At 40.4% G+C, this 13,767-nt stretch overlaps 1 protein-coding gene across 2 annotated transcripts in view; it reads left to right on the top strand.

Moving 5' to 3' along the window:
- LBR (lamin B receptor) overlaps positions 1 to 13,291 on the top strand; it is a 90,654-nt gene extending 77,363 nt beyond the window's left edge. For both annotated transcript variants that reach the window (XM_053712604.1, XM_053712603.1), the window contains exon 14: positions 12,569 to 13,291. In XM_053712604.1, coding sequence (XP_053568579.1) covers positions 12,569 to 12,729 — 161 coding nt within the window. In that variant the 3' untranslated portion in view covers positions 12,730 to 13,291. The remainder of the gene's footprint in view (positions 1 to 12,568) is intronic.
- Positions 13,292 to 13,767: the final 476 nt, after the last annotated feature.

Genomic DNA, 13,767 nt, shown 5'->3' with positions numbered 1-13,767 from the left:
TAAGCTGTTATCCTGTGCCGTCTGACAGATTAGAATTTTGGGACAAAATCCCTAAAGTTGATGGGGCTATTTCTACCCTTGCTAAACGTACTACTATTCCTACGTCAGATGGTACTTCGTTTAAGGATCCTTTAGATAGGAAAATTGAATCCTTTCTAAGAAAAGCTTATCTGTGTTCAGGTAATCTTCTTAGACCTGCTATATCTTTGGCTGATGTTGCTGCAGCTTCAACTTTTTGGTTGGAAACTTTAGCGCAACAAGTAACACATCATGATTCTCATGATATTATTATTCTTATTCAGCATGCTAATAATTTTATCTGTGATGCCATCTTTGATATTATCAGAGTTGATGTCAGGTTTATGTCTCTAGCTATTTCTCCAACATAGGTGTGTCCGGTCCACGGCGTCATCCTTACTTGTGGGATATTCTCCTCCCCAACAGGAAATGGCAAAGAGCCCAGCAAAGCTGGTCACATGATCCCTCCTAGGCTCCGCCTACCCCAGTCATTCTCTTTGCCGTTGTACAGGCAACATCTCCACGGAGATGGCTTAGAGTTTTTTAGTGTTTAACTGTAGTTTTCTATTATTCAATCAAGAGTTTGTTATTTTGAAATAGTGCTGGTATGTACTATTTACTCAGAAACAGAAAAGAGATGAAGATTTCTGTTTGTATGAGGAAAATGATTTTAGCAACCGTAACTAAAATCCATGGCTGTTCCACACAGGACTGTTGAGAGCAATTAACTTCAGTTGGGGGAACAGTGTGCAGTCTCTTGCTGCTTGAGGTATGACACATTCTAACAAGACGATGTAATGCTGGAAGCTGTCATTTTCCCTATGGGATCCGGTAAGCCATGTTTATTACGATCGTAAATAAGGGCTTCACAAGGGCTTATTTAGACTGTAGACATTTCTGGGCTAAATCGATTCATTATTAACACATATTTAGCCTTGAGGAATCATTTTATCATTTTATCTGGGTATTTTGATATCATAATATCGGCAGGCACTGTATTAGACACCTTATTTCTTAGGGGCTTTCCCAAAGCATAAGCAGAGTCTCATTTTCGCGCCGGTGTGGCGCACTTGTTTTTGAGAGGCATGGCATGCAGTCGCATGTGAGAGGAGCTCTGATACTTAGAAAAGACTTTCTGAAGGCGTCATTGGTATCGTATTCCCCTTTGGGTTTGGTTGGGTCTCAGCAAAGCAGATACCAGGGACTGTATCTTATTTTAAGGGTTAAAGCTTCCAAAATTGGTGTGCAATATTTTTAAGGCTTTAAGACACTGTGGTGAAAATTTGGTGAATTTTGAACAATTCCTTCATGTTTTTTCGCAATTGCAGTATTAAAGTGTGTTCAGTTTAAAATTTAAAGTGACAGTAACGGTTTTATTTTAAAACGTTTTTTGTACTTTCTTATCAAGTTTATGCCTGTTTAACATGTCTGAACTACCAGATAGACTGTGTTCTGAATGTGGGGAAGCCAGAATTCCTATTCATTTAAATAAATGTGATTTATGTGATAATGACAATGATGCCCAAGATGATTCCTCAAGTGAGGGGAGTAAGCATGGTACTGCATCATTCCCTCCTTCGTCTACACGAGTCTTGCCCACTCAGGAGGCCCCTAGTACATCTAGCGCGCCAATACTCCTTACTATGCAACAATTAACGGCTGTAATGGATAATTCTGTCAAAAACATTTTAGCCAAAATGAACCCTTGTCAGCGTAAGCGTGGCTGCTCTGTTTTAGTTACTGAAGAGCATGACGACGCTGATATTAATATCTCTGAAGGGCCCCTAACCCAATCTGAGGGGGCCAGGGAGGTTTTGTCTGAGGGAGAAATTACTGATTCAGGGAACATTTCTCATCAGGCTGAATCTGATGTGATTACATTTAAATTTAAGTTGGAACACCTCCGCATTTTGCTTAAGGAGGTATTATCCACTCTGGATGATTGTGAAAAGTTGGTCATCCCAGAGAAACTATGTAAAATGGACAAGTTCCTAGAGGTGCCGGGGCTCCCAGAAGCTTTTCCTATACCCAAGCGGGTGGCGGACATTGTTAATAAAGAATGGGAAAGGCCCGGTATTCCTTTCGTCCCTCCCCCCATATTTAAAAAATTGTTTCCTATGGTCGACCCCAGAAAGGACTTATGGCAGTCAGTCCCCAAGGTCGAGGGAGCGGTCTCTACTTTAAACAAACGCACCACTATACCCATAGAGGATAGTTGTGCTTTCAAAGATCCTATGGATAAAAAATTAGAAGGTTTGCTTAAAAAGATGTTTGTGCAGCAGGGTTACCTTCTACAACCCATTTCATGCATTGTCCCTGTCACTACAGCCGCATATTTCTGGTTTGATGAACTGATAAAGGTGCTCGATAGTGATTCTCCTCCTTATGAGGAGATTATGGACAGAATCAATGCTCTCAAATTGGCTAATTCTTTCACTCTAGACGCCACTTTGCAATTGGCTAGGTTAGCGGCTAAGAATTCTGGGTTTGCTATTGTGGCGCGCAGAGCGCTTTGGTTGAAATCTTGGTCGGCTGATGCGTCTTCCAAGAACAAGCTACTAAACATTCCTTTCAAGGGGAAAACGCTGTTTGGCCCTGACTTGAAAGAGATTATCTCTGATATCACTGGGGGTAAGGGCCACGCCCTTCCTCAGGATCGGCCTTTCAAGGCAAAAAATAGACCTAATTTTCGTCCCTTTCGCAAAAACGGACCAGCCCAAAGTACTACGTCCTCTAAGCAAGAGGGTAATACTTCTCAAGCCAAGCCAGCTTGGAGACCAATGCAAGGCTGGAACAAGGGAAAGCAGGCCAAGAAACCTGCCACTGCTACCAAGACAGCATGAAATATTGGCCCCCGATCCGGGACCGGATCTGGTGGGGGGCAGACTCTCTCTCTTCGCTCAGGCTTGGGCAAGAGATGTTCTGGATCCTTGGGCGCTAGAAATAGTCTCCCAGGGTTATCTTCTGGAATTCAAGGGACTTCCCCCAAGGGGAAGGTTCCACAGGTCTCAGTTGTCTTCAGACCACATAAAAAGACAGGCGTTCTTACATTGTGTAGAAGACCTGTTAAAAATGGGAGTGATTCATCCTGTTCCATTAAGAGAACAAGGGATGGGGTTCTACTCCAATCTGTTCATAGTTCCCAAAAGAGAGGGAACGTTCAGACCAATCTTAGATCTCAAGATCTTAAACAAATTTCTCAAGGTCCCATCGTTCAAGATGGAAACCATTCGAACTATCCTTCCTTCCATCCAGGAAGGTCAATTCATGGCCACGGTGGATTTAAAGGATGCGTATCTACATATTCCTATCCACAAGGAACATCATCGGTTCCTAAGGTTTGCATTCCTGGACAAACATTACCAGTTTGTGGCGCTTCCTTTCGGATTAGCCACTGCTCCAAGGATTTTCACAAAGGTACTAGGGTCCCTTCTAGCGGTGCTAAGACCAAGGGGCATTGCAGTAGTACCTTACCTGGACGACATTCTGATTCAAGCGTCGTCCCTCCCTCGAGCAAAGGCTCACACGGACATCGTCCTGGCCTTTCTCAGATCTCACGGCTGGAAAGTGAACGTGGAAAAGAGTTCACTATCCCCGTCAACAAGGGTTCCCTTCTTGGGAACAATTATAGACTCCTCAGAAATGAGGATTTTTCTAACAGAGGCCAGAAAAACAAAACTTCTGGACTCTTGTCGGATACTTCATTCCGTTCCTCTTCCCTCCGTAGCTCAGTGCATGGAAGTGATCGGGTTGATGGTAGCGGCAATGGACATAGTTCCTTTTGCGCGCATTCATCTAAGACCATTACAACTGTGCATGCTCAGTCAGTGGAATGGGGACTATACAGACTTGTCTCCAAAGATACAAGTAAATCAGAGGACCAGAGACTCACTCCGTTGGTGGCTGTCCCTGGACAACCTGTCACAAGGGATGACATTCCGCAGACCAGAGTGGGTCATTGTCACGACCGACGCCAGTCTGTTGGGCTGGGGCGCGGTCTGGGGATCCCTGAAAGCTCAGGGTCTTTGGTCTCGGGAAGAATCTCTTCTACCGATAAATATTCTGGAACTAAGAGCGATATTCAATGCTCTCAAGGCTTGGCCTCAGCTAGCGAGGACCAAGTTCATACGGTTTCAATCAGACAACATGACGACTGTTGCGTACATCAACCATCAGGGGGGAACAAGGAGTTCCCTAGCGATGGAAGAAGTGACCAAGATTATTCTATGGGCGGAGTCTCACTCCTGCCACCTGTCTGCTATCCACATCCCGGGAGTGGAAAATTGGGAAGCGGATTTTCTGAGTCGTCAGACATTGCATCCGGGGGAGTGGGAACTCCATCCGGAAATCTTTGCCCAAGTCACTCAGCTGTGGGGCATTCCAGACATGGATCTAATGGCCTCTCGTCAGAACTTCAAAGTTCCCTCCTACGGGTCCAGATCCAGGGATCCCAAGGCGGCTCTAGTGGATGCACTAGTAGCACCTTGGACCTTCAAACTAGCTTATGTGTTCCCGCCGTTTCCTCTCATCCCCAGGCTGGTAGCCAGGATCAATCAGGAGAGGGCGTCGGTGATATTGATAGCTCCTGCGTGGCCACGCAGGACTTGGTATGCAGATCTGGTGAATATGTCATCGGCTCCACCTTGGAAGCTACCTTTGAGACGAGACCTTCTTGTTCAGGGTCCGTTCGAACATCCGAATCTGGTTTCACTCCAGCTGACTGCTTGGAGATTGAACGCTTGATTTTATCGAAGCGAGGTTTCTCAGATTCTGTTATCGATACTCTTGTTCAGGCCAGAAAGCCTGTAACTAGAAAGATTTACCACAAAATTTGGAAAAAATATATCTGTTGGTTTGAATCTAAAGGATTCCCTTGGGACAAGGTTAAGATTCCTAGGATTCTATCCTTCCTTCAAGAAGGATTGGAAAAAGGATTATCGGCAAGTTCCCTGAAGGGACAGATTTCTGCCTTGTCGGTGTTACTTCACAAAAAGCTGGCAGCTGTGCCAGATGTTCAAGCCTTTGTTCAGGCTCTGGTTAGAATCAAGCCTGTTTACAAACCTTTGACTCCTCCTTGGAGTCTCAATTTAGTTCTTTCAGTTCTTCAGGGGGTTCCGTTTGAACCCTTACATTCCGTTGATATTAAGTTATTATCTTGGAAAGTTTTGTTTTTAGTTGCAATTTCTTCTGCTAGAAGAGTTTCAGAATTATCTGCTCTGCAGTGTTCTCCTCCTTATCTGGTGTTCCATGCAGATAAGGTGGTTTTACGTACTAAACCTGGTTTTCTTCCAAAAGTTGTTTCTAACAAAAACATTAACCAGGAGATTATCGTTCCTTCTCTGTGTCCGAAACCAGTTTCAAAGAAGGAACGTTTGTTGCACAATTTGGATGTTGTTCGCGCTCTAAAATTCTATTTAGATGCTACAAAGGATTTTAGACAAACATCTTCCTTGTTTGTTGTTTATTCAGGTAAAAGGAGAGGTCAAAAAGCAACTTCTACCTCTCTCTCTTTTTGGATTAAAAGCATCATCAGATTGGCTTACGAGACTGCCGGACGGCAGCCTCCCGAAAGAATCACAGCTCATTCCACTAGGGCTGTGGCTTCCACATGGGCCTTCAAGAACGAGGCTTCTGTTGAGCAGATATGTAGGGCAGCGACTTGGTCTTCACTGCACACTTTTACCAAATTTTACAAGTTTGATACTTTTGCTTCTTCTGAGGCTATTTTTGGGAGAAAGGTTTTGCAAGCCGTGGTGCCTTCCATTTAGGTGACCTGATTTGCTCCCTCCCTTCATCCGTGTCCTAAAGCTTTGGTATTGGTTCCCACAAGTAAGGATGACGCCGTGGACCGGACACACCTATGTTGGAGAAAACAGAATTTATGTTTACCTGATAAATTTCTTTCTCCAACGGTGTGTCCGGTCCACGGCCCGCCCTGGTTTTTTAATCAGGTCTGATAATTTATTTTCTTTAACTACAGTCACCACGGTACCATATGGTTTCTCCTATGCAAATATTCCTCCTTAACGTCGGTCGAATGACTGGGGTAGGCGGAGCCTAGGAGGGATCATGTGACCAGCTTTGCTGGGCTCTTTGCCATTTCCTGTTGGGGAGGAGAATATCCCACAAGTAAGGATGACGCCGTGGACCGGACACACCGTTGGAGAAAGAAATTTATCAGGTAAACATAAATTCTGTTTTTAGCTAGAAGAGCTTTATGGCTTAAGACTTGGAATGCTGATATGGCTTCTAAATCAACTCTACTTTCCATTTCTTTCCAGGGTAACAAATTATTTGGTTCTCAGTTGGATTCTATTATTTCAACTGTTACTGGTGGGAAAGGAACTTTTTACCACAGGATAAAAAATCTAAGGGTAAAAACAGGGCTAATAATCGTTTTCGTTCCTTTCGTTTCAACAAAGAACAAAAGTCTGATCCTTCATCCTCAGGAGCAGTTTCAGTTTGGAAACCATCTCCAATCTGGAATAAATCCAAGCCATCCAGAAAGGCAAAGCCTGCTTCTAAGTCCACATGAAGGTGCGGCCCTCATTCCAGCTCAGCTGGTAGGGGGCAGGTTACGTTTTTTCAAAGACATTGTTTCAGAAGGGTACAGAATTGGTTTCAAGATGAGACCTCCTGCAAAGAGATTTTTTCTTTCCCGTGTCCCAGTAAATCCAGTAAAAGCTCAAGCATTTCTGAATTGTGTTTCAGATCTAGAGTTGACTGGGGTTATTATGCCAGTTCCAGTTCAGGAACAGGGGATGGGGTTTTATTCAAATCTCTTCATTGTACCAAAGAAGGAGAATTCCTTCAGACCAGTTCTGGATCTAAAAATATTGAATCGTTATGTAAGGATACCAACGTTCAAGATGGTAACTGTAAGGACTATCTTGCCTTTTGTTCAGCAAGGGAATTTTATGTCCACAATAGATTTACAGGATGCATATCTGCATATTCCGATTCATCCAGATCATTATCGGTTCCTGAGATTCTCTTTTCTGGACAAGCATTACCAGTGTTGTGGCTCTGCCGTTTGGCCTAGCTACAGCTCCAAGAATTTTTACAAAGGTTCTCGGTGCCCTTCTGTCTGTAATCAGAGAACAGGGTATTGTGGTATTTCCTTATTTGGACGATATCTTGGTACTTGCTCAGTCTTTACATTTAGCAGAATTTCATACGAATCGACTTGTGTTGTTTCTTCAAGATCATGGTTGGAGGATCAATTTACCAAAAAGTTCATTGATTCCTCAGACAAGGGTAACCTTTCTGGGTTTCCAGATAGATTCAGTGTCCATGACTCTGTCTTTAACAGACAAGAGACGTCTAAAACTGATTGCAGCTTGTCACAATCATTCCCTTCGGTAGCCTTATGCATGGAAATTCTAGGTCTTATGACTGCTGCATCGGACGCGATCCCCTTTGCTCGTTTTCACATGCGACCTCTTCAGCTTTGTATGCTGAATCAATGGTGCAAGGATTACACAAAGATATCTCAATTAATATCTTTAAAACCGATTGTTCGACACTCTCTAACGTGGTGGACAGATCACCATCGTTTAATTCAGGGGGCTTCTTTTGTGCTTCCGACCTGGACTGTAATTTCAACAGATGCAAGTCTCACAGGTTGGGGAGCTGTGTGGGGATCTCTGACGGCACAAGGAGTTTGGGAATCTCAGGAGGTGAGATTACCAATCAATATTTTGGAACTCCGTGCAATTTTCAGAGCTCTTCAGTTTTGGCCTCTTCTGAAGAGAGAATCGTTCATTTGTTTTCAGACAGACAATGTCACAACTGTGGCATACATCAATCATCAAGGAGGAACTCAGTCCTCTGGCTATGAAAGAAGTATCTCGAATTTTGGTTTGGGCGGAATCCAGCTCCTGTCTAATCTCTGCGGTTCATATCCCAGGTGTAGACAATTGGGAAGCGGATTATCTCAGTCGCCAAACGTTGCATCCGGGCGAATGGTCTCTTCACCCAGAGGTATTTCTTCAGATTGTTCACATGTGGGAACTTCCAGAAATAGATTTGATGGCGTCCCATCTAAACAAGAAACTTCCCAGGTATCTGTCCAGATCCCGGGATCCTCAGGCGGAGGCAGTGGATGCATTATCTCTTCCTTGGAAGTATCATCCTGCCTATATCTTTCCGCCTCTAGTTCTTCTTCCAAGAGTAATCTCCAAGATTCTGAAGGAATGCTCGTTTGTTCTGCTGGTAGCTCCGGCATGGCCGCACAGGTTTTGGTATGCGGATCTTGTCCGGATGGCCTCTTGCCAACCGTGGACTCTTCCGTTAAGACCAGACCTTCTGTCACAAGGTCCTTTTTTCCATCAGGATCTGAAATCCTTAAATTTAAAGGTATGGAGATTGAACGCTTGATTCTTCGTCAAAGAGGTTTCTCTGACTCTGTGATTAATACTGTTACAGGCTCGTAAATCTGTATCTAGAGAGATATATTATAGAGTCTGGAAGACTTATATTTCTTGGTGTATTTCTCATCATTTTTCTTGGCATTCTTTTAGAATTTCCGAGAATTTTACCGTTTCTTCAGGATGGTTTAGATAAAGGTTTGTCCGCAAGTTCCTTGAAAGGACAAATCTCTGCTCTTTCTGCTCTTTCTGTTCTTTTTCACAGAAAGATTGCTATTCTTCCTGATATTCATTGTTTTGTACAAGCTTTGGTTCGTATAAAACCTGTCATTAAGTCAATTTCTCCTCCTTGGAGTTTGAATTTGGTTCTGGGGGCTCTTCAAGCTCCTCCGTTTGAACCTATGCATTCATTGGACATTAAATTACTTTCTTGGAAAGTGTTGTTCCTTTTGGCCATCTCTTCTGCCAGAAGAGTTTCTGAATTATCTGCTCTTTCTTGTGAGTCTCCTTTTCTGATTTTTCATCAGGATAAGGCGGTGTTGCGAACTTCTTTTGAATTTTTACCTAAAGTTGTGAATTCCAACAACATTAGTAGAGAAATTGTGGTTCCTTCATTATGTCCTAATCCTAAGAATTCTAAGGAGAAATCGTTGCATTCTTTGGATGTTGTTAGAGCTTTGAAATATTATGTTGAAGCTACTAAATCTTTCCGAAAGACTTCTAGTCTATTTGTTATCTTTTCCGGTTCTAGAAAAGGCCAGAAAGCTTCTGCCATTTCTTTGGCATCTTGGTTGAAATCTTTAATTCATCTTGTCTATGTTGAGTCGGGTAAAACTCCGCCTCAGAGAATTACAGCTCATTCTACTAGGTCAGTTTCTACTTCCTGGGCGTTTAGGAATGAAGCTTCGGTTGATCAGATTTGCAAAGCAGCAACTTGGTCCTCTTTGCATACTTTTACTAAATTCTACCATTTTGATGTATTTTCTTCTTCTGAAGCAGTTTTTGGTAGAAAAGTACTTCAGGCAGCGGTTTTAGTTTGAATCTTCTGCTTATGTTTTTCGTTAAACTTTATTTTGGGTGTGGATTTTTTTCAGCAGGAATTGGCTGTCTTTATTTTATCCCTCCCTCTCTAGTGACTCTTGTGTGGAAAGATCCACATCTTGGGTAATCATTATCCCATACGTCACTAGCTCATGGACTCTTGCTAATTACATGAAAGAAAACATAATTTATGTAAGAACTTACCTGATAAATTCATTTCTTTCATATTAGCAAGAGTCCATGAGGCCCGCCCTTTTTTTGTGGTGGTTATGATTTTTTATAAAGCACAATTATTCCAATTCCTTATTTTATATGCTTTCGCACTTTTTTATCACCCCACTTCTTGGCTATTCGTTAAACTGAATTGTGGGTGTGGTGAGGGGTGTATTTATAGGCATTTTGAGGTTTGGGAAACTTTGCCCCTCCTGGTAGGAATGTATATCCCATACGTCACTAGCTCATGGACTCTTGCTAATATGAAAGAAATGAATTTATCAGGTAAGTTCTTACATAAATTATGTTTTTTAAATCTGGATGAATTGGTATGGTTAGGTAGGCATCTTTTAAATCTAACTGACTACCCTTTCTCTGGCACTTTGGAAAGGAGTTCTGTGCCTTATCCATCTATTTGTAATTTTTGTTTAAGGGAAAATTGAATTGGAGTAGGAAGAGCAAATTGTATTGATGTGAGAGAGAATATATTTTTAGGCATAAAGTAGTTTGAAGGACCCAAGGGTCTGGTGATATTTTGCCAATTTAAAACAAAAAGGGGAGTTCTTCCACCTATACACACGTGGGAAAAATGCGGAGGAAAAGTCACGAGCGCTGTCCTCTTTGAGACCACATTTTACCTCTGATGGGGAAGAAATTGGAAGTTGAAAGTGGGTTCTGGAAGTATTTTGGAATGGATGTTTAGAGTGGTGATAAAACTGGGACCTGTGATTAAACTTTGTGTGTCCTGGAATTGGCCCCTGCATTTTGCAGCCTGTTCAAAAAGGGAACAATGGTTATATGTTGTTCTTTGCCTTTCTTTAGTAGAAGGTATTTGAGTGTAAATGCAGTTTGTTTAGTAAAGTGGTCGCCAAAAAGTTGTCCATTGGCTAGGGGGCTTGATTTGCAAGTACCCTGGTCAGGGGATTTTGGGTCAGTTTAAAAAAAAAAAAAGAATTTAGCTCCTTTCATTGGCAAACACCATATTGGCTGTCATGAGGAAACCTATAATGCATTGAGCCCATTCACGAATAGCAAACTGGTCATCCCAGAGAATTATTATACATGACTTCCTCTGATCTCAAACATTTTAGTAGCAGAACCAAGGATGTCCAAATGTTTATCCTGACAGGCCCTTAGGCACATGTCCAGTACCTCTTCTAAGGTTAAAACTAGGGGTGTCTGAATATTTTTAAAAAAAAAAAAAAAAAAAATATTGGTTGATTTCAGGCATAATTTCAGTTTTATCAGGGAGGGCGTGGGTCCATGGTATTCAGCCTGTATCTTTTTCTGTTCATCCTTATATAGGGATTTCCTGACCCAAAAATTTGCAATACCTGGTACTGGTTTATCAAAGAAACATTGTGCTGATCGTGGTTGGTGAATATTGCTAGGCTAAAGAATAAAATATATTTTTTTAAAAAGCTGACCAAGGCTGTCTAAAGAATCTTTTTCAGAAGTTTTAAGATTATGTTTAGATAATTTATGTTTCTTGAGAGATTGAATCTGAATCCTTCCAATTTTGGGTTACACTTTGATCGTCCGCGGGCATATCAGAAATTATCAAATTGGAAGCACTAACTGAAATGGTGTTAAAGTCAAATGATGGTGTAGAATCGATTATTCTTGCATCAATTCTGGTTTAAGGATGCCAGACTTTTTTGGTTCGTGATGATACAGGATTAGCGGTACCTGGTGAAAGGCGTGAACTTTTTTGATTTTCTTATGAAGAAGTCTGTTACACACTTTTTTTTTCATTTTCATTTTTGAGTGGAATTGTTTTAGTTTTGAGATTCATTTTGTTTAATTTTGAATTGCTATCATATGACTAAATCCACACCTTTACAGTTGCCACTGAAAAAGGATGGTTCTCTTTGTCTTCAGATTGTGACATAGAGGGTGGGGAAGGAAAAATCCTTTATTTTTTTTATGTTTTTTAATGGTTTAAGATCATGGGTAAAAAAAAGGAAGCAATGTAAGGGAGAGTTGACAAAGGGTTAAAGGTTTAGAAAAAGATAGGGGCAAGACGGCAGAAACGGTAAGAACATGTATTGAAGATGACAATAAAATGGAGGGGTAAAGGAAAAAGGTCAAGTTTCAGAGACTACTTGGAGACAAGGCTGGGCAGGGCCGTTGTGCGCTGGAGAGAGGGTGGGTGACTAAAAAAAGGAGCCATCAGAGAAAAGCCGAGACCAGGAAAGGAGTTGAAGGCAGAGAATGCTAATGGAAGTGTGCGGACCAAGGGAGAACACAAGTCTGGGAGAAACAAATGGTAGGCAAAAAAGTGAAGTAGGGAAAAAAAAAAAAAAACGTTACTGGAAGGAGAAAAGCAAAGGCCTGTAAGAGGACAAACGTTACTAGAAAGGTGACTCTTCTTGTTGGACAATGTCCTTTTTTATGTTATGCAAATGTTTGTTTTACACTTTGAAGCTGTAGTTTTGGTTTGTTCTTGGCACCTGAGCTCATGGGTTCTTGTTTCTCTGCATGATTGCCCTTTGGGTTATGCTAGCAAATATAACCAGTGGAAAAATAGGTGACCATTTTCTGAGAAATGCATGTAAGTTTATGTAATAAGTTTTGAGCAGCATTAGGAGTATGCAAAGATTGTCAAAACGAGCTGTTGCCTCTTATCTGATAAATTGATTAGATATTTAATTTTATGATTAAATGTTTCATTCCTACTCTTACTTCATTTTCTGAAAGTGTATAATCTTTTGAGGAAAAAAATAGGTTAAATTCTATTTGCTTGCACAGAAGATAATTCACTAAGTCATTCCTATTGGTTTCTGGTATGTTTGCTTTAAAACTTCCAACACCAATTCTGATATCTATAAAATGCTTTTAAAGTTTGAATAGACATTGCCTTGTACCTGCAAGAATTAATTGTATTGGTGAATGCTTTAATTACTTTTATTGTGCTTTTTCCCCAGGCTTTGCTCACATTATTCCTTATTTCTATGGAATATTCTTAACGTTGCTACTTGTTCATCGTGAAGCCAGGGATGAAAAACAATGCAAAATAAAATATGGACTTGACTGGGAAAAGTACTGTCAACGTGTACCTTACCGCATATTTCCCTATATTTACTAACAACCTAAAACGTACTTTCCTTTAAAGTTTTTTTTTTTTTTTTTTTTTTCTTCTCTCTTTTGGAGATTTTATTATAATGCAGAAATATATTGATGTCCACAAATTTCTGTGGATGCTGTCTTGTAATAATATATATAAATATATTTACACACACATTTTACTTGTCATGGGCTTAAAGTTACTAGTCCACTCAATGAAAAAGATGAGAAAAAGTTAAAAAAAAAACAAAACTAAAAAAAGTTTACTTTACCGCTGCAATTTGTTGTGGGCTCGTGGAAATATTTAGATTATTTTTTAAACTGTGCATTAGAGACCACTATAATGCATTTTGCTTTGCAACTGCTAGTAGTAGCGTCAGTGCTCCATCAAATTTTTGTGTTTAAGCAATGTTTCCCAAGATACATATTTATATTTCAAAAACGGAATATAAGTACATTTTAAATCATGTAATATTGAATGGTTGCCCACTTTTAAGCTCTTGTTTATATGTGTAATTTGAAAGTGGTAGTCTTTAAACGTTTTACATGATCTCATTTGCAGAATAAAGCTAATTTAAAATTGAGGTGGGAAAACCATTTTATTACAAATTTTAAGAAACTTACATTCTCTAAGGGGAGAAAGTATTTAACCTACAAATTTCTTTTCAGCGGTTTCATGGCTTTGAGCTGCTCAGAGACTTTCAAAACTTTAAAAAAATGAAATATATATATATATATATATATATATATATATATATATATATATATATATATATATATATATATATATATATATATATATATATATATATATATATATATATATATATATTCCTATGAAGTGCAACACCTAAAGGCTGATATTCCTTAAAATATATGGTCATATAGTTTTACTTAAAGGGCCATGATACTCAAGTGTTTAAACACTTGAAAGTGATGCAGCATAGCTGTAAAAAGCTGACTAGAAAATATCACTTGAACATCTCTATGTAAAAAAGAAAGCTATTTTACCTCAAAATGTCCTAAGTATTCAAACCCCATTGCAAAGGACTTTAAGCAG

The sequence above is a fragment of the Bombina bombina genome, chromosome 4, assembly GCF_027579735.1.
Source record: "Bombina bombina isolate aBomBom1 chromosome 4, aBomBom1.pri, whole genome shotgun sequence".
Classification (NCBI taxonomy): Eukaryota; Metazoa; Chordata; class Amphibia; order Anura; family Bombinatoridae; genus Bombina; species Bombina bombina.
Note: the sequence above shows the minus strand (reverse complement) of the source record. Positions and strands in the feature narration are given on the sequence as shown.